At 39.4% G+C, this 22,086-nt stretch overlaps 1 protein-coding gene across 4 annotated transcripts in view; it reads right to left on the bottom strand.

The window, feature by feature from the left end:
- The window catches only part of SGCD (sarcoglycan delta), an 840,821-nt gene that overhangs the window by 474,329 nt on the left and 344,406 nt on the right, over nt 1-22,086 (bottom strand). For 3 of the 4 annotated variants that reach the window (XM_064484486.1, XM_064484485.1, XM_064484487.1), the window contains exon 3: nt 591-711. The exons of the other annotated variant lie outside the window; for it this stretch is intronic. In XM_064484486.1, the coding sequence (XP_064340556.1) occupies nt 591-677 (87 nt within the window). In that variant the 5' untranslated portion in view covers nt 678-711. The remainder of the gene's footprint in view (nt 1-590; nt 712-22,086) is intronic. 4 annotated transcript variants of the gene reach the window in all.

Below are 22,086 nucleotides of genomic sequence, written 5' to 3'. Positions count from 1 at the left end.
TTTCACTTTGCTCACTGAGGCGCCATGAATTCAGTGACCAGCACACAGTAAGGACCCAATACTGAATGACGCAGTGAACTATTTTAACCGCCCAGAATATAGGTCTGTATACTTGACAAAAGGCTTTCAAATGCCTTAAGCCCTTGATGTAAATCCAGCAAGAAAAATTAGGCTCCTTGTATCACAAAAAAACTGGGACTCATTAAGGATTCTTGACTTTGTAAAGTCACAAAATTAATAATTGCAGGTGCAATACAAAGAAACTTAATTTTCCATATGATTGATCATCATTAAAAAAGTATATACAAAGTGTGTTCATAAAATTTACTATCCAAGGGATAACGATTAAAGGTCAAGTTAACAAAAAAAGAAGTTATTACTTCATTATTCTCAAGTAAAGGAAATAAATTTAGATATTTAACATAGTCTGGGGAATTTTAGGATGTCACTAAGATTTTTCTACCTCAGTATTAGTTAAAGGGTCATGGGAATGAAGGGATCAAAATGATTCTATGTATGAAAGCAGTAATGTATAAAGATAGCAGTTTAATCTTGTGTGTTGAAACAAATGCAAATGCTTATGTACTTACTGAGTTTTTCCATCCTCTTTTTTCCTGGATATAACAGCATTTAGCAAAATGACAATTATTTTCTCTTTCAATTTCATTCCTTTCCATTGAATAACTGCTTATTTGCTTCTTTCATTTATTTCTGTCAAGAACAGACATGACATTAATTTGGGCATTTGTGTATTTGTGCATGCACCAGTGCAATGAAGCACTCTAGCTATCATAAAGATCTTGCAAAGAACGTTAGTTTAAAAACCATTTAAAAATGCTTTCACACTGCATACTAGGACATGATCTTTTAGTGAGTGCTCATGACTCTTTTTTGGTCCTTTTATTTTTTTACATAATAACGTGGGTTATAATCAAGCAGTACTGAAATTTTAAAAATCTATTCACCTGGGCTAAATTTCTTCCAAGATTCAGAAATTCCAATTTTTCATTACCAGTTTATTCCATTTTGCTTAATATTGATTTGCCTAAGTCAGAGATTTAATAAACAGCTTGTTGGTTACTAACGTGATATTTGAAATACAATAAACAGTATCAAATTCATATTAATCTATGAAATTCATATTAATCCAGAAAGTCTTTTCTGAGTAATTCATATAAAATTTGGTAATAGTGATTTTACTCTGACAAACAAACCCATGATATGAAACAACTTTCCGAACAGCTTATCACTGTCAATCTCTCCTCATTCCTGTACCGATAATATTATGTATTAGGATAAAACTATATATAAATCTACGCCAAAAAACACTAGTGAAAATTTTATAAGCAATTTATGATATCATAAATTTATGAGAGCAATGCACAGAAAAGGTGCTTACATGCTTTTAAAATTGAGTTCTATAACCTTGATAAAATTTCTCTTACCAGGGTTCACACTTTCTGGGATTAGAAAATGTTTAGCCAGAAATCAGGAGATGGCAGGATTATTCCGAGAAAATAATGAATGTGGATGAAAACTCAAATGTCACATAAGCCCCCTTCAGATCAAAATATTATTTTCTACAGGTCTGAAAGGATTCCACCGGATAGAAAAGCTGAAAAGGAACATTTCAATTAAAATGTACTTTATAGATAAGTCACCAAGTCAGAGGATCTTGGAGTTGAAGGAAGCCTTACAGGTCATCAAACCCAATCCCCTTGTTTTATAAATGAGGAAGCAGAGAGCCAGAGGATGCTAGCGATTTGCCAGGATCACAATTAATAAAAGCTAAGACCATAATTGAAAGCAATGCATTCCACTCCTTGTTGAGAGCAGGTGTGTATGTATAAAGGAGCAGGGCTACCATTCTGAGTCCACTATCAACAACTGCTGATTCTGGAGGACTTATTTTCCCATTTTAAGCCTTAATTTCTTCACCCATACAGTGCTGACCAAACTGTACCCACCACTTAGCACTACTGACTGCTTATAGCCTGCGTTTAATAACTTGATCCTCATCACTACTCTCCCACAGTTGCTTCTCAAGGAATCGTACGTACACAGGGCACACTGCCTCTAGGACAGGATTTGAAAGGCACAAGATCCCCAAACCATCTCCCACTATATCATATTCATTATCTATTTAATTTTAATTTTAAAATAATTTTATTTACAATAGAGTGCCAGAGATAATACAGTGTGCTACTGTGTATCTGTTACCCAGTCTGTCCTCAAGTTCTCATATAACCACGTTACGCTCAGCAAAACTAAGAAATTAACACTGGTGCAATACTTGAGAATTGAAATGTTATCATTAACCACAGAATTTATTTGGATTTCCCCAATTTGTCTATTACTGTCCTCCTTCTGTTCCAGGATTCATTCCAGGATACCATACTGCATTTAGCAACCTAGGTCTTAAATTAGACTTTATCTTTTAATTTCACTAGGAAAGTAGCTGTTTAGATCCATTGGTCAAAATCAAGGGACTTACAGGTAAGTGGGGAACACTGCGGGTGGATTCACTTCATCCATTACAGTAAGTGCCACACACTTGCATTAACCAACCCACCAATGACTGAAACTGAAATGCATTACATCTCTGAAGACCCACTCGGCACACTGCCCTGTGAGATGCTCTGTCTTTTGTTTGTAAGTTCTTGAAATACCAAGTGAAAAGCAGCAGACGTGAGCATCTTTGATTAACAAGCTTTGGTATCCTATTTTCCTCCTTGAGGAATTACACACTTCTGTTCCTCAAGTCCAAGCTATGAGACATAACCTTTAAATTTTGGGGAAAAAAAATCTTGCCCACAGAAATCAGACAGCCCCTAAGACAGGCCACTCATTCACCAAGGAAGCAGAAGGTTATTCCCCAGCTTGGAAATGAACTAAGAGGGTACCTAATGGAAGGCGTCTGGCAGCATTTTATAAATGCCCAGATTCTTCCAAGTACGAATTCCAAGCACTGCAAAGAGAAAGCACTCGTGGAGAACGAGGGAAAAGCAGCGATTTCTTTCCCTGCAAAAGCCACGTGGGGAATTTACGGGTAGATCGAACATGATTACAGCCTGGAGCGGAGCCAGGGCGGGAGGACAACGGGGTGACGGTCTCTGCCCATGTTAACAAATGACTTTCCTGATGTGACCGACACTCTTCTGCTCCTCCTCCCGATTTGTCTTACCTGGCACTGCATGGTCGCTCCAGAGAAGCACGAAGGACTATAAATAGGCTTTCCGGTACTGCCTGATTGGCACAAAGCAAAGGGAGAAGACACTGGGAAGACCTAATTCGCACTGGCGCCCTCAGAAGTTCTCCCTGCCATTCCGTTCTCTCACACCTGCTGCAGGAACCAAAGTAAGAACACTGACGGAGCCCTTCTCATGCCCAGACACTCTGCCAAAGGCTTTGGATACGTATCAGGGTCAAAATTTTCCCCTGAACACTCAAGTGGGTAAAATAAACTCCAACTCTGCATTTTCCACACCTGATCGCATCATGTTTCCAGTCTCCCTCCCTGAGGATGGTACACAACCGTGTTGTTGTGATAGAAACGCATCTTTCTTTTGACTTGAAACTTTTGCTGAGATTTCTTTATTGTGCCCCATGAAAGTGCATGTTTTTGAAACAGTGCTTTGAGTCACTGTCCTGTCTGCATCCTTCATGCAGTTTTCTTAAAGAAGATGAGTAGAAAAGATTGCATTTTAATTCTGAGTTGGTACAGGACGGTGACATATGTTTCTGTTCTGATCACGTGCCGCGAGGTAGCCAACTGGTGGCTGTGTAAGAGTTACATGTTTTCTGAACAGTTTCCACAAATACTGACCAGCTTTTAAAACAAGATTAGGTTTCTAAAACAAGTAGAGTTAACTATATTTACTACATGCCTAAAATAATTGCCATTAGACATTTATCTAGCAGTACTATCATCAAGGTTTTCATATGAATTTATAAACTGCTGTGAAAATCTAAAAGGTAGACTGAAGGTTTGATATCCACACTCAGAACAGCAATTTTAATGATTTTAGCTTTGCTTTCAGTGCAGGCTGCATATTTTTACACATCAGGGTCATCAGGCTTTTTGTGTACTGACGTTGTCTCATCTTCTAAATGCCCGCATTTTTAACTGTATGTATCACTGGACAGCCTTTTTGTACCTAGCCAGGTTATAAATTCGTAACATTTTATGAACAGGAAAAAAAAAACCTCCACCATACTTGTGGATTGGCTCCAAAAGAAGCCCTTGTTTGACATCATGGCAGAGACGGTGTTGCCTCTCAGGGTCTTGCAGGACCCTCAGTGTCTGCAATGATGTCATGTATGGAACTTTTCGCTAACAGGCACAAGGAGTGGAGCACGGCTAATGGCTCTTCCGTGACTCCATCTCCCTTCAGACCTTGCTTGTGCTGATTCTCGAGGGCCTGCCTGCAAAGCCCCTGGTCATCCACCTGTGTGGAGCTTACCAGCTAATACTTGTATCCATCTTCAGCTGACACCCTTGGAAACTACATTCCCATTAGACGACAGTTTCCTATCTCAGAAACAGCAAAGCCATCACACACACGTTAAACTGTCTTCCCAGATTCCATTTGGCCCCCTCACAGTCCACTCCCCATACAGCAGGTAGAGCAAATTTTTTCAAGTGTCAATCAGACCTTGTCATACCACTTCCCCAAGCCCTTCCTGGCTCTCCACTGAACTTAGAATAAAACCCACAGTTCTTGCCAAGGTCTGTAAGGCTCTGTGTGGTCTGAAACACCCTTCCATCACCTCCCTTGATGACTAACCTACCAACTCCCCTTTGCTCACTCAGCTCCAGCCACACTGGCTTCCTTCTTATTCTTCCAACAAACCAAACACATTCCCACCTCAGGGCCTTTGCACATGCTCTTAGCAATTCAGTCCACTTGGAACATTACCCTCCAGAACTCACATGCTAATACCCTGATGTCTCAGGGTGATTCTCTGTTCACCCTATCTGAAATAGCACCTCACTCCTATTCTTTCCAGCCCCTGCTTCTTATTTTTTCCCCCCGAAGTATAGTTGATTTATAATGTTGTGTTAGTTTCTAGTGTACAGCATAGTGATTCAGTTTTTATATACACACACACACACACATATGTATGTATATATATATTCCTTTTCATATTCTTTTCCATTATAGGCCATTATAAGCTATTGAATCCAGTTCCCTGTGCTGTACAGTAGGATTTTGTTGTTCATCTATTTTATACACAGTAGCAAGTGTCTGCAAATTCCTGCTTCTTTTTTCTTCACAGCACTTCTCACCCCCTGACATCTGCAGTAATTTGCTTGTTTATAGTTTGTCCCCCTCCAATCAGAATATAAATCAAAAGCAAAACAAAGCACATACCCTATTCTGGACTAATTCTCCAAAGCCCTTTGAGGGAGGTTTTCAGATGGCTATTATTTCCATTGTACAGATGAGGAAATGAAGTTCAGTAGGTTTAAGTGATTTGCAGAAGCAAATAATGCAAATGAACCGTTTCCACTCCAAGGAAGAACAAAAGTACACAAAATGTGCAGTTATGTAGAGGAGCAAATGGGAAGAGAAGACTGCTAGCAATTTACCCAGGACCCCACAGCACCAGGAGTCCAAGAAGAGGCCTGACCGGGTGTTGTTAAGTAGGCCAGTGACCACTCAGCTATAATTCCACCGTTTTCCATAAACAAACCTCCTTCAGGAGGCCTGTTCATTTTTCAAGTGGTCAAGGGAGCAGATGGGTTGCAGATAATCAAGGAGCCTGGGGGCAATTAGTTTTACGGTGTTGACACTGAGAAAGCAGGAAAGCCTCAGCATTGTACGAACTGTTGTGATGCTTGGGAAGTTCTTCATTAGGCCTTGAGATCAGATGTTTCTCAAGTTAGCTGTTTTGATTCCTACTTACAAGGGTTGATGCCCTCAGTGTCACCGCCCCCCCCCCCCCCGTAAACACACTCGGCCTCCAGGACAGGCAGAGGGTGCGCAGGAAGGGCTCCTGGTCCGCAGCCCAGTGACTGTTGATTACACGTGTCTGTTTCGTCTGTTTCTTTCTGCTGAACCTCTGCCCCCTGAGAGCCCCAGGCTGACTCCTCTGTCTCCCAGAGTACCTGGCAGAGAACAGGTGTCTAATAAATCTCTCTTCTATTGAACTGGCAGTTCCCTTAATCAGGGCAGTCCTGGTTTTCTAATCTGTCAAATGGGGACAGTGAATCTCTCCATAAGGATTATTAGAATCCACAAATGAAATCTGGTGAATTTTTCTTTATTAAGCACACACAAGATGTGCTGGCTTTCTTTAGCTTCAAAAGGTAAAACAAATGTGTTGCAAGCCTTTTGGGGGCATGGCCTGACTCCACTTGCCATGGAACACAATTTTAGAGAGGGAAAAGTTGAGGTTTTTTTCTGGGGCTACTTACTCATTCAGAGAGATGACACTCAACAGAGGAAGAAAATTAAATTCTACATCCACCCAAGGAGTTAATAAGTATTCTAATATTCTCCATCTGATCACAAAAAAGCCATATTGCAAATTGAATTAATAATATTGCCCTACATGAGTCTAATACTTAAGAGTATTTACTTATTCTAACCAGACAGTCCTGAAAAAATGGTTTCATTTTATCCTTGTTACCATTAGATAACTGTGTGCGTGCTAGGCACTTTGTTAAATGCTTTCTACGCATGATCTCGTCTGTTCCTCAAAAATCATTCTATTATGTATTTTCCCCCCATTTCCTACGACACAGAGAGCTTAACTGACTTGCCCAAGAACATGCAGCTAAGAGATGAAGCGGCTAATCGAGTCCATGCACTTGAGACCTACACATGACTGTGTACTTCCCCCCTGAAATCAACCAACATGAGCCATCCATGCATGCAAACATCCGGCAAAAATCAACCAGCACCAACCGTGCGTTAAGTCCTGTAGTAGCTGATGGGGAAAGTAACAAGGAGAAAACAGACAGGGTTCTGCCCTCCCAGAGCTTTAAATCTAGCACAGGATCATAACATGAAACAAGTCATCAAATACATAGACACATAATGACCAATCCCAATCAGTGTCAGGAAAGAAAATTAAAGAACACCATGGGAGAGGGTAACTGGGGAACAAAAGTGGACGGTCAGCTGCAGACGAGCAGCCAGGGGAGGATCCTGGGAAGTGAATCTGGCAGCACAGCTGAGAGGAAACAAGGCAGCAAGGGCCCTGGGAGGGCTGAGGTGAGGAGCGCGTGTTCCGTTGGGGCCATATGACTATGGAGACATTGAGCTGGGGAAAAAGCAGGGCCAGAGAATAAGGGAAGCAAAAATCAGACATCAGAGGAGAATGGGGAAGAGTTGGGGGGGGGGTAGTCAGAAGGGAGGATCGCAGAGAAAGGGAGAAGCTACTAGAGGAAAACTTTAAAATCTCTACATCACTGTGGGGTACAAATGTCTCCACCAGGCAGGCTTGAGAGTGGTGGGCAAGTTTGGGAGGTGGGTGCAATGGTTATGAAGAACACGACTTTGTGGGTGTGACTCAGTTCATTTTTCAGTGTGAAGGATTTCAGTGATGTAGGGAAAGCACTCAGTGCAGAGAGAGCCCACAGTTGTCTAAAAATTCTCCCCCAAAACTTCACATTAAATTAGTTGAATTTTGGGCATAAGTCTTTGTTCATTCTGAAAGACAGGAGGACAGAGCGTGGCTCCACAACGGCTGTGGATAAACTTGGCTTCATCAACACACCCAGCAAGCTGCAGGCACTGTAGTCTCTCCTAAGTGGGTTATGTCCCTATGAAGCAACAAGTACTATTATATTTAAAAAGAGACATGTAAGTGATGTACTTTGCTGACACAGTAATGGAAATGAAGTGCATATAATAAGAAAACACCCATTAAATCCCAGAGCGCTCTGAGAACCCCAAAAAGGCAAAACAAATAATAGACCCAGGAAGACAAAGAGAGGCTAGGATCTCAGAAATTAAGAAAACAGCCAAGGGCAGATTATGAGAGGAATATTTTTGCACCAAGCTCCATCAAGGAGGAACAAAAATATTGCCTTGTCATACTTTCAGCATCTCTCTCAAAAATGTTTTCATTATTTCCTAAAGTCTCCATGACAATCTTCGCAAGATGCACTGGTCTAAACTTCTTCAGACAACTAAGATGTTTCTCCTTTTGAAAAATATATATTACTAAATTTTCACAATCAGGGGATACTCGAGACAAAAAATAGTAAGCAGACCAGAAAAGATAATGGCATTTCATCCTAAAATAGCCTATCGACAACTTTCAAAGAGGTTGATGCATGTATCCTTAGAGACCAATACTTGAAAAATATCTAAATCCTGTATACAGAAACAGAAGGCCACTGTCAATACCTGCCAAGTCCAGGGCACTCTCACAAGCTCATCCACCTGTGGGCTTGGCTATTCAACCAGGAAAAATTAACAGATTTCCAGCCAGTGTGTTGTATAGATTGGAGTATCTGGGCTCCATCACCCTGCGTTTTTGGCAACACAAAAATAACATCCTAAAGTCATGTAAAAAAGGGTTACGCTGGGTTACGCTACCTTTCTTAGAGGACAGAGGCTGAACAATTTCTTTGCTAAGCTGGGTATCTCTGAAAGAGATTGATCTTTCTCTTGTTTTTTTTTTTTTTAAGAGTTTATTTCACACAATGTTGAGTACCAAGATTAAAGAGCAGATGGAACATAAAGGGATGGTGTTGGCACTTAGGATGGCTGTTGGCAAGTCTTTTCCCTCCTTATTGGAAACCATCTTTAATGGCCCAAATAAATTCCTATTACCTCCATGAAACACGCAAAACTGTAGCTTCAAAGACTCCTTCCCTCCGAAGTCCTGGCTACCATTACAATTTGACTCTTAAGTATATACAGTCTGGTGAGATTTCTTGAATTAAAAATACATGTGTATAAAACATAGAAAACAAATTTACTGTTACTAAAGGGCCAAGGCATGGTGGTGAGGGATAAATTAGGAGTTTGGGATTAACATATACAAAGTACTACATATAAAATAAGCAACAAGGTCCTACTGTATAGCATAGGGAACTATATTCAGTATCTTGTAGTACACTACAAAGGAAAAGAATCTAAAAAAGTATACACACACACACACACACACACACGTACGTATAACTGAATCACTTTGCTGTACACCAGAGACTAACACAACATTATAAACCAACTATATTTCAATAAAAAATTTCCTAAAAATGTGTGTAGACATACAATTATACAATTATAAAAATTACACTTCATAACTATGCAAATACATTATATTCATACACATGTGTATATATGTACACACATGCATGCACGCACATACATACACAAATAGAAAATGTATTGAGCAATTATTTTATTTTCGGCTCTGATCAAATAGTTTATTTCATTTCATTGGCACAGTAACTCTGAAAAATAGAAAACATCATTATCATGTTAGTTTTCCAGGCGAGGAGACCGAGGAAAGTAATTTCTTCTTCAGTTACTGTAATCTTTGAGTTATCCATGAGTTTATAAAGACAGTTGTCTTGCCTCTTCAAATAAGCTTATGAGATCTTGGAGACAGTGCTGTCTATTCCACGTCCCTTGGAAAGCCCAGCACACTGTTTTGTGCACATGTATGTGCACATGCCAAGGAGTTTTGATTTGATATTGAAAAGACCAGAAAGGTAATGCTTAAGGAAAATGTATCCTCTAAAATGACTGACGTTTGAGTTCAGTATTGACTTGGAAATACAACTCAAGACCCATCCCCATTCAGTACTAGAACCAAATACCAAATTAATATAAATGGGAGGCATTTCCATGTCTGCCCCTCTTTTGGTATTTCTAGCATGGGCAGGAGCAGGATAGAAATAGTCAGCAATGGGGTCTCCCTCGTTGTAAAACAATGATGCTGACACCGGGTTCAGAGCCATTTCATGAAGGGAGCTGCAGAGACAGGATGGGGAACAACGCTGAAAAGGCTGAGAGAAAAGAAAGAGGAGGAAAAAAAAAAAAAAAAACCCGGACATTCACATCCTGTGGATTAAAAATCCAGTGAAAGGAGAAGAAGAAGCCAGTTCAACAATTGATAGAATTTTCAATGCAGTCAACCTAAGCTTCAATATTTATTCCAACAGGAAAATTGAACCTCAAGTCCAAAAATGACTCTCAGCTCCCATTCTCTGTCCAAATACACATACATTTACATTTATGAGTGACTCGGTGGCTCTATTTAAATTCTCAGCTCTAAAAGCTGCAAGAGACTGTAAATAGACTCAATTTAGCCATTTTTATCAAATTGTATTAGCTTTCCTTCCCTGCCATTCTCCAAGGCAGGCAAAGTTCAGAAGTGCAGAAAATGTAAATGATTTTTTTTTTTTTTTTTTGATAACAGCACTGGTAGGTTCCAAACCCAGAAATCAGCTCATGCTTATTTCTGACAGCTTGTTGAGTGATGCCTGGTCATGGCTTTGTGCTAAGGGAATAAATTTCAGCATAAGGAGCCCAAGGAGTGTAGTACCTCAAGTCAGAAATGAAAAAAAAAAGTCATGACGCTAGTACCACAGAGTGCCTGAGACCCAGCAGGCCTTCCATGCTGGATGGAAAAGACATTCTAGGCAAGGATCAGGACTGAACACATCTCCCTACAGAGCAAACTGTGTGCGGTTAATGACAGCGTCTGTTACGGACTCTGAGACAGAGGAAACCAAGGTCACTGCCAAGCTGGTAGATTCCTCCAGGAAGCCTGATGTGTTCTTATAAAGGCACCAGCCCTGGTCTGGTTCCTCAAGACTTAAAAGAGAAGCAGACTTCACTCCCTGGTGTCTCACTCCTCAATTTGCATTCACAAGTGGTGAGATGACATTCGTGTCTTAACTATTTATTACCTCCCTAAACTTCCATTTCCTTAGTGTTTTCTCATGATCCCTCATTCAGGAAAGTGGAATCCAGCATTCTCCAAGTGGGATAAAGAGTATCATGATCATTAACAGGAAAAAAAAAAATAAGGCACATAAAACTATTTGGCTATTAAGCAATCCACCTCTGATAGGAAAAATTCAGACAGAAATATGACAACATTCCCACCAGATAGACCTAGTAAAGTGGATCTCTTAGCTGAGAAGAAGGGAAGTATGATAAACAAAACAAAACAAAACTAAGATAATCAGATGTTGATATGATAAACTCCTACCTCGCCTCCTCCCCCAGGTCCCGAGTGTGTGGAGATTATAGAATCCAACTCAGTTTTAAGGATTTTAGAGGACAGCTGTGCTCCATTTCCTCTCAGAATTAAGGAGGCTGAGGGTGTTAGGTCTGCCCTAAGCCAGTGTCTCGATGTACATATGAATCACCTCGCAGAGACCCAGAGCAATGTGGGGGAAACAATCAAGCCTTTCTATCCTCTGAGCAGGTAGGAGGCATCAGCTGAGACAGTAAGCTGGAGGGCCGAATAGTCCTCAAGGTCAAAGTGAAGAGGGAGTGGCCATGGGTCACGTGCACCATTTCTTCAGAGACCATGGTAGGACCTGAGAAGATGACTGTACTCTCAGGAGAATAAACCAGAACAACAAGAAGTCAAGTCTAAAAAGGAGCTTGGCCACTTCCCTGCAAATGCAAAGGTCTATGGAAAACCCTGCTTTTTGGATTTGGTTTATGCTCGTCATGAAATTTACTCAGCCCGACCTGCCTCCCTGGCCTTTGGCTGTCTGGTCAGTGGAGAGCTGTGTGCACCACCCTTGTGGCCTTGTTTGTTAACACCTGCCCTCACGTCACCCCACAGGAGGGCGGGGCTGCAGCAAAGCCTCCATCCACATCGAAGGGGGCTCCAGCATCTCTGCCTCCACATGGGATGTAGCCCAGAGATGCTCTTTGATAAAACCCAGGAGGGCAGACAGAGCTCTGACCCATGGGAACGAGCCATCCGTGTCTGTCAAACTGCAGCCAGTTCTGTAATCTGCCAACTTTATTTGCTTATTTCCTTGCACGTCTCACTTTTTTCTCCTTCATTCACACCACCCTGGGACTGCACACTACACTAATCATGAACCTGTGTGTTCTGTCACACACTCCGTTTCCTAGAGAATCTGGGCTAAGGCACCCTGACACTTAAAATTAACTCCAGGACAGAACAGAAGAGGGCAGGGGGGACCTTAATTTGATCTGAACTTAACAAATGGCTAATTTTGACTGAATTCAGCAGATAGGACTGGGATGGGAGGCTGATAGAGGTACATCTTTATACATCTGACACTATAGCTTATAAATTAAATATTTGCTCTGTTCAGAAACATGAAAAAAAATTCAAACTTTATGAAAAACATTTGCCTAAAGGCTTGAAACACAGTTGTGATCTGAAATTAAGGGCCATCCAGGAAAGAGAAAAGGGAAAGAGGGAAATGTTCATGTCTATACCACAAACATATAGTACATCCCCCCTTTTCTGTATCACTCACTCTTGGTTTTACAGTAAAAAGGGTAAGTACAAGCAGAGTGGCTAAAAACTTAATATAGAAAGGGCTGTGTTCTGGTGTTGAAGAGAGCCAGGCTGAGTGTTACTCCTGCAGTTCCCCAGCTTTGGGTAACTGACTGAAGCTCTCAGTCTCCCCATCCATAAAACAGACTCAAGAGCACATACCTCTGGGATCTGCTGTGAGACAAACATAAAGTTCCTAGTAAGTTGCCTAGAAAAGAGAAAGCTCTTAATAAATGTGCGCTATGATTATTATTATGTTGTTCGAGTGCAAATGGAAAAATTCTTCAACTAGCAAACAGAATGTGCCTCAGTGATACAAAGGTGGATATTCACAGAAATAAAGTATTTCCTGTTCTCTGTCATTCTTAAGAGCTTTTTCTCTCTTCCCTGTGGCATAATAGACAACTGAGTATCTTCACGATGAAACAGAAGCTCCAATATTTGATATGTTTGGGCACTGATTCCCTCAAAAATTTTTTTTAAATTTTCAATTTAAAAAAAAATTCATAGTACACATCTATAAAGAAAGATACAAATATTTGTAAATAAAAATACACAAAGTAACGTTTGATGCCAACATCTAAGGCCCAAAAGCAAATCCAGCATGCTGTCTTTGCAAATAAAGTTTTACTGGAACGCAGCCATGTGCATTCATTCACATAGCATCTATAGCTGTCCTCTGACAAGAAGAGAAGCCTTCTGGTCCACAAAGACTAACTTATTTCCTATCTGGCTCTTCAGAGAAAAAGGTTTGCTGACTTCTGACCTCAGAGAAGAAACTGAGGGAAGAGGCAAGAACAGGAGACATGCTCTGGAAGGTAAGATTTAGAAAATATTAAATGAGGTGACTTGAAATGATAAGAAAATATTTACTAGGTGAGGATGGGTACAACTGGAGAAGAGGCACAGAAATAATAAACCAATCAAGTTCAATGTTAGCAAAAGTCTAAGAGCATTAATGGCACTTAAGGCTGAAAATTAAAACCAAGAATGTTTCTGTATTTCTCCCCTAAGGTCTTAAGGTGCTTCTTCTTAGAAAATATAGTTAAAGAAAAGCACATAGAGTTACGAAACAGCCCCTTGTATGAAGCGAATGAAACAATAATTGCATTTAATGTTATGGTTGTTGATTTATATGATTAATACTGAAACATCTTTGAGACTATAAAGAATATTTTCAAATAAATGTAATTATGTGACATTTTTACTTTATTACTTCAATAAATGAATTGAAGGAATAAAATATAGGAAGTGGAGCTTTTTTTTTTTTTTTAACAGAAAAACTAGAGAAATCAATTATTTAAGAATCTGAAATTAGTATATGTAAGATGGATGCTGGGCTAGATCTTCACCTGTACAATGATACATTCCTGTTTAGAAAACAGATTGCCTTTTAGTTTCATTTAATCTTTAAAAAATTTAGCTTATTTAAGATGATGATATATTTCCCTTTCTGAGATAGTTTTATTCATTATGTAATTATTGTATCATGGTGAATCTCTTGTGAAAAATTTGACTTAAAGATGTAAAAATATGTCTCAGCTGATATAATACAGTGAATCATACTGATTCAAATATTTACTGAAAAATAATTTGCTGAAGAACTCATTTCCTTGGTAAAAAAAAAACCAAAAAACAAACTACAATTTCCTAATGTCTAACTTCAGTCTTCCATAAGTACTTAATGAAAAATGTCACCTTTTCTGTATAAACAAAAACACTTTCTAGACTCTACATATTTAGCAATCTAAGATTGGTTAAAGAAGTTAAGGGAAGGGATAAATTGGGAGTTCGAGACTTGCAGATACTTACTGGTATATATAAAATAGATAAACAAGTTTATATTGTATAGCACAGGGAACTATATTCAATATCTTGTAGTAGCTTATGGTGAAAAAGTATGTGAAAACGAATATATGTATATTCATGTACAACTGAAGCATTCTGCTGTACACCAGAAATTGACACAATGCTGTAAACTGACTATACTTCAATTAAAAAAAAGAAATTAAGGTATTCTTATGGAGCCATTAAAATCATCATAAAATACTGAATGACACTGAACATATGTTAACAATATATTAAATGAAAATGTTACAACGGTGGATTCCCATTTTGAAGAAAAACATCTGTGTGTATTTAAAAACACACAGTGCTGCTTTCTACAGTTGGGAGATTCTTAGTGACTTTTACTTTCCCTTAGATACTTTTCTGCATTAATTTATGAATTTTATTTATTCAATATTTATTACATCTATGGGTAACAGAAGTAATAAATTCAACTAAATATTTCATAAACACTGTTAATATCCCAGAAAAAAGTGGTTATCACAATTTGAAAAAATGTAATCCTTCTTGAAGCAAAAGGTATGATATGTTGTATTTTTAATGGGTTGTTCAGAGAGAAGGCATATGATATATATAGTGGTTGGGATTCTGTCTTTTTTAAATTGAAGTGTCAATTTCTGGTGTACAGCATAATGTTTCAGTCATACATATATTTGTTTTCATATTTTTTTTATTTTAGGTCAATAAAGATATTGAATATAGTTCCCCGTGTTATACAGAAGAAACTTCTTGTTTATCTATTCTATATATAGTAGTTAGTACATGCCAATCTCCAAGTCCCAATTTATCCCTTCCCATCCACTTTCCCCACTGGGACCATAATTTTGTTTTCTATGTCTATAAGTCTGTTTCTGTTTTATAAATAAGTTCATTTGTCTTTTTTTTTTTTTTTTTTTTTAGATTCCACATACGAGTGATATCATATGGTATTTTTCTTTCTGTTTCTAGTTTGCTTCACTTAGAAAGATAATGTCCAGGTCCCATGTTGATGCAACTGGCTTTATTTTATTCTTTTTTTTTTTATGACGGAGTAGTATTCCATTGTATATATACCACAACTTCTTTATCCAATCATCTGTCCATGGACATTCAGGTTGTTTCCATGTCTTGGCCTTGTAAATCGTGCTGCTATGAACACTGAGGTGCGTGTATCTTTTCAAATTAAGAGTTCCCTCTATTTATACACCCAGGAGTGAGATTGCTGGATCATATAGTAAGTCTATTTTTAAGTTTTTAAGGACTCTCCATACTGTTTTCCATAACAGCTTCACCAAACTACATTCCCACCAGCAGTGTAGGAGGGTTCCCTTCTCTCTACACCCTCTCCAGCATTTGTTCTTTGTGGACCTTTGAATGATGGCCATTCTGACTGAGGTAAGGTGATACCTCATTGTAGTTTTGATTTGTATTTCACTGATAATTAGTGATACTGAGCATTTTTTCATGTGCCATTTGTATCTCTTCATTGGAGAATTGTTTGTTTAGGTCTTCTGCCCATTTTTGGATTGGGTTGTTTGTTTTTTTCTTATTAAGTTGTATGAGCTGTTTATGTATTCTGGAATTAAGCCACATGTAAGCCAATGAGGTTAGAACATTCCAAACACAAAAATAAACTCAAAATGGCTTAAAGACTTAAACATAAGGCAAGACATTATAAATACAGAAAAACACAGGCAAAACATTTTCTAACATCTCAGCAATGTTCTTCTAGGGCAGTCTACCCAGCCAATAGAAATAGAAGAAAAAATAGACAAATGGAACCTAATGAAACTTATAAGCTTTTGCTCAGCAAAGGAAACCATAAGCAAAATAAAAGAATGACCTATAGAAAAGGAGAAAATATTTGCAAATGATGCAAGTGACATTTTTTGTGGCTAGAAGTTTTTCGTTTGCCTGAAACCTAATCTCAAAGAGCTGATAATTAGAAATTGATCATCTTTTTAAAACTTAAAGTTTAAATTAATTAACTATTCAACAGATATTCCAAGCATCAAAAAATAAGTAAAATTCACATTTTTATTCTTTAACAAGGATTCACAGCTTTTATTTATGAATGTACTCTTATAATTAACAACCACAGATTTTTGTATAGATAGCACATGCCATTTTACAGAGCTGATTACTTTCTTTGATGTTTCAAATAATCTTGTGAAATAGGCAGGACAGATATTACCATTCCTGTAATAACAGAAACGAGGCTGGTCACATAAGCGAATAAAAGTTGTTGAACTGGGATAGAAACCCCAAATTCCATTCTTTTTCAAAGATAGCATGCTGCTTCTTGAAACCATGATAGGAAAGTGTACCACCTTGAAGAATGGCTAAAGGAAAAATCACATTGTTCACATCCATGTATTTAATAAAGATGATGTGAAGTTCAATGACAGCTGTAGTGGCAGAGATTAAGACTTGTAGTCAGAATTAGGAGATCTCAAATCTAGTCCTTTCCATCACTCTAATATGCTTTGTGATTTGTAGAAAGTCTCAAATCTAAGTTTGTGAAATCCCTTCCAGATTCTTGATTCTGTCTGCTAAGTAGGTTAATAAGAGCAAATAGGGTGATGAATTTCTTCCATTTGCCATTGAAGAATGACTCTTGCCTTCTCTATTACACCCAGTGCCCTGAGAGCTGATCTGAATGGCCTTCATCAGTGGACTCCTTGGTCTTCAATACTTCTGGCTGGGTTTGGTCAATAAGGGCCATTAGCAGGGGATCATGGAGCAGAAGGAGAGTAGGGTTAGGTTACCTATACCTCTGACTCCAGCCACTCCCAACTGTCTCTTTAGCAAGTCGATTATTTCAAGCTGAACACAATCAAGAACAAAAAGACAAGGAAGAAACTTTAACTTTCCCCCTAACTGCCTAAAAGAATTTAGACAGAGGGTCTCTTCCCAGAATAGAGCTATCTGCAAAGAATATGGGCTAGCTGTGTGTGCTGGGAGAAACTCTACAGGACCTAGAGATCAGAGTACACTCTGTGTCCTGTTGCCTCTGCATGGCCCAGCAAACATCTGCTTTCCATCTCCATGTGAAATGCCTTCCTCCCTCTTTGAAACCCCAAACTACTGCCCCCGAACATCCTCTTTCATCTTTACCCTAAGATGGTATTTAAGGTGAGGGCTTTGGCCATGTTGGCGAGTTACTCAGTTTTTCTGGGTCTCTATCATGTACACAGGTTATGAAAATTTGTTTGATTTTATTGTGTTAATATGTCTCATGTCAATTTAATTCTTAGAAGAGCCAGAAGAACCTAGAAGGAAAGAGGAAAATTTCTTCCTTCCTGACACTCCCTCCCCTTCCTCCTTCAAGACTGGAAGTGGCTGTAGCTCCCCCAGAGACCAGCACTATTCAGGGTTACTCTAAACTCTCCTACATTCTCAGTTTAAGTATGCCATCTGCATCCCAATTCAGAAGATGGAAGAATAAGGGAAACTCCTTTCTTTGGCCAATTTAACTCCACAGAAAAAAGTCACTTTCCCAAATGGTAGATGCCAAACACTGCCTAAGAGTGGTGGGGATACATAGGTTAGAGAAGGGAAGCGTCTCAGAGAAAATCCGATGAAATTCAACACCCTTGTTCTACTGAGGAAAAATGGTGGACCAGAGTGTGACTCAGTAAAGAACACACTAGCTTCAGTATCTGAACCACTAGCGCCCAACACACAGTCCTTTCCATCAACAGGAACCTCAGGTTAAATCTAGAGCAACCTCAAAAGTTCTAGAAACAATGAAGAGCCCAAAGAGAAATATCTACCTGCAGCATTTATGAAATTCAAGTTCAACTTCTGAACATTCACCTTCACAATAATGGCAAGACTTGGGGGGGGGGGGGGCAGGGCTGTGGCTACTGGTTAAACTGGTATCCTGATGCAGAAATAACAAACATACAGGTTCCTGTTCCTCTGGATCACCAATTTTGATATTATGCACTTCTTGATGACTATTTTGGGTAATTCACATTATTTCAAAATTTGAATAGAAAGCCAGATGTTAATATGTTAGTAACACATTATTTCAAAATTCCCAAATTCAAATGCTCAAAAAACTGTTTGCACCATATTTCCTATCAAACAGGAAGTTATATAAGCAAAGGACCCAGTCAAAACACTGAACTATTATACTAATTATAGTTACTTTTAACTTATCATTAAGAAAAAGTTCCACTTTCAAAATCCATTGTGTTGCAGCACAAATTATCAAAGTTATGAATCTGTTGGTGAAACAAAGCTAGAACAATGCTTTGCTCACACAATGAAGGGAAATCACCCAGAATGAAGAAAGTCTCTTGTTTTTGTGATGCAGAGTACATTTGGTGTTCCTGATTGGCGGAACAATGTCTCTCCCTCTGACTAAACACTACCTTTCAGTTTTTGTAAAGTCCCTGGCCAAGTGGAGGTGGGGGAATACTGATGGATGGAGGTTCTGAACAGGTGAGACTGAAAGTCTTCTTAAAGGATGTTAAGTGGACAGTCACCCATTAGACCGATGTCAGAAGCAGAGGGGGCCAGATTTGGAGTTCAGTGCCTGGCTTTGCTTATTCTTAACTGCCTTTCTCAGGGCAAATTTTATAATCTGAGTCTTTGTTTTCTCCTTAGTAAAATGCTGAAAAGTACACTCATACCTCATAGCACGTATGAGCACTAAGTGAGATAATCTGTGTAAGAGCATTTAGCACGGTTCTAGCAACACAGCTGGGATGCAATCATATTTACTGTTTACGTACTATTGCTACACTGATGACTATTCATTCATGGCCAGAAAAGACACTAAAGACCTCAAGGGCTCAACTCAAACATCTTATCAAAAACCTGCTTTTCAGTAAGTTTGGTCCATTTCATGATTCTTGCCTTAGAGAGAGATCTTAGGAACGTTGCTTACAAGATGGTTGAGCATTTCAAGCACAATAAATCTTGGAGCACACTGTAACTAAAACTTGGCAAGTATCAGGGCTCCAAGACAATAAACCAATTTCTATAGAATGTATAACAATTTCTACTTTCTTGAATTTGTCTTCGAAGGCCAAAGGAAACCACTCTGCCTTACAATCACATATTACTGAGAACCGTGAATAGCAAGAATTCCACTAAGAACGTCTACACTAAAACTCAGTGGGGACCCACCTGGGTTTCAAGTCACAGGTAGAAGTTAGTGATTCCCAACTACCTGTCCATGGAAGACCTGCCTTAGTGGAATCCAGGGCCCTGAAAAAATAAAAAAGCACATTCCTGGTCCTCACCCCTGGAATTCTAATTCAGCAGGCCTGGGGCTGAGCTGCACCGCTGGGTTTTAATGCTCTCAGTGGTATTCTCCCACACAACCAGATTTGGGAACCCCTGCAAAAAAAACTGTCAGTCAGGAAGACTTAGCACTACTCTGGATAACTTGACAGAGTGCTCTTTGCAACTTCTCTCTCCTCTCCCTGCCCCAGTTCACATATTTTCAGCACAAAGGGGTTGCATTTCAAGTATCTTTAAGATCTCTTCTGGATTCTGCCAGTTTGCTGGGGATGGTAAAAGTAGGTGGAAAGAGCAATCAAGAGGGAATACCCCGGTGAATATGGAAAAGGTCAACGCCCGTTTGGTAGAATTTTGGCAGGTCAATTGATTTTTTGATAGCTCCTCGGAAGGCTTTCCCGCCACATGAAGCAGAAAAACATTATCTTCTACCTTCTGTTTCCTCTTACCTCAGAGGCCTGCTACCTCTGCAGCAAAGCTGCCAGCTTCCTGCATACTGACGTGTTCATCAAGCTAAAGTTAATGAGAAACTGAGCCTTGGCAGGAAGCCCAGTGCCATCTCAACTCTCCTGGTCACTGGCAAGAGGGCTCAAGTCAGTCTGCACAGAGCGAGAGGAGCCTCTGAGCAGCCAGGAAGCTGATGAACCAGAAGTCGCAGAAATTCTGCAGGAGTTGGGCACCTGTGCTTTGGGCTCTAGGCCTGGCTCACAACATGACCAGGTTTGGGCTGCTTTCCCCTATTTGCTTTTTTGTTTGTTTCTTCCCCATTAAAAATAAAAGTTGTGACCTGGAGGCCCAAAGCCAGAACTAGATTAAAAACATCATTTGTTTGGCCTCTGCGGTTTTTGTATCATGCAAGTCAACATTAGAAAATTGATTATTTGACATCAAAATCCAATTTTCCAGATTTTCCGGAAAAATACTGAAGGCCTAGCAACATGGGACAGCTCACGCTCTCTTAAGAGCTGAATTATCAGCTGCCCCGTTTAGAGGGAGCATGCATACTCCAGGCTACTGCAGACTCCCTCCCTCCCTAAGTGGACCCTAAAGTTTAACGCCAATAGTCATTCACCACTTTGCTCCTGATAGATTTTTGTGTTCTCAAATAGTAAAGAAACACTTTGGTAGTTACATTTCTAGCAAAAGCAGTGGGGTGGAGTTAGGAGAGGCTGGCCTCAGAGAGCAGCATGTTTCAGAAAACTAGGATGATGATACAGGCTTTCCCACCTACTTAAATTGCAAACCTGACCTGGTTCACTTAATCACATTCCCTCCACTGACCCTTCTTTCCTAAGAGGGTTGAGCTACGTCCAGAGCTCACTGAGAGAAACCAGGAACAGTATGAGGAACAGTATGAGGAACAGCATGTTGCAGTGGAGTGATGTTCAGCCCTCTTGAAATGAAGATCCCTTTAAAAAGAAAAAGTGACTGTTGAAAAAAATTAATTCTATTATTAATTATCTACTGAGATGCAGCCCTGCTGAGTGGTTAAGGGCAAAGTTTTTGAGTCAGATGGTGTTAGTTATAGAAAAATGATATGGTCACTTGACCTCTTTGCCTGTTTCCTTTTTTTTTTTTTTAATTTTTCTTTAAAGTCTTTCTCTATTTAAAAAATTTTAAATTGAAGTATAGTCAGTTTACAATGTGTTAATTTCTGGTACATAGCATAATGCTTCAGTTATATATATATGTACGTATGTATGTGTGTGTGTGTGTGTGTATATATATATATATATATATCTTCCTTTTCATATTCTTTTTCATTATAGGCTATTACAAGATACTGAATACAGTTCCCTGTGCTATACAGTAGGCCCTTGTTGTTTATCTATTTTATGTATAGTAGTTACTACCTATAAATCCCGAACTCCCAATTTATCCCTCTCTGATTCTTAATGGAGATAATTAATAATCCTTACCTCTCAGGGTCCTTATGGTACTTGAATAAAGTAAGAACTCAGATAAAGCACTAAGTGCTACATCTGGCACACAGTAAATGCTCAGTAAGGGTTATTAATATTGCCATTATTGATTGATAAAATGTGTGATGACAAAAAGCTGGTATGCAAATATCATTTTGAAATGAATTTATTTTCCATTAATCACAGTGGCATCCGCATGCATATGAAAAATGGCCACATATATATTTGTCAGACATTATTTATTTAGTCCACCAACAATACCCGGTGCTTAGGGAGTTCTCAGCTGTCTTCCTCACTGCCTCCAAGAGCTTGGAGGGCTAAGGTGAACAGGGTGGGATGTGAGAGGCAAGGTCACTGTAATCCAAGACAGCCTTGAATTTTGATTCACATCCCAGAAGCTGTAGTCCTCCCTGGGAGGAAAGAAAGTCGGGGTGGAGGCGAAAAAGCGACGGTGAAGGAAGAAGAAAACAGAAGTGTTCTTGGGCAAGTCATGGGACTGTGGTTTGAGTGTCAAGTGAGGATCTCAGATAAGATCAGTGGTTTCCAGTCAGCTATTCAAGGAGCCCTGTGGTTTCAGAGAAGCCCTGCAGGGACTACTCAAGTACAGACCAAG

This window comes from Camelus dromedarius, chromosome 3 (genome assembly GCF_036321535.1).
Source record: "Camelus dromedarius isolate mCamDro1 chromosome 3, mCamDro1.pat, whole genome shotgun sequence".
In the NCBI taxonomy this organism is placed as follows: domain Eukaryota; kingdom Metazoa; phylum Chordata; class Mammalia; order Artiodactyla; family Camelidae; genus Camelus; species Camelus dromedarius.
This window is presented reverse-complemented; position numbering and strand designations above follow the sequence as displayed.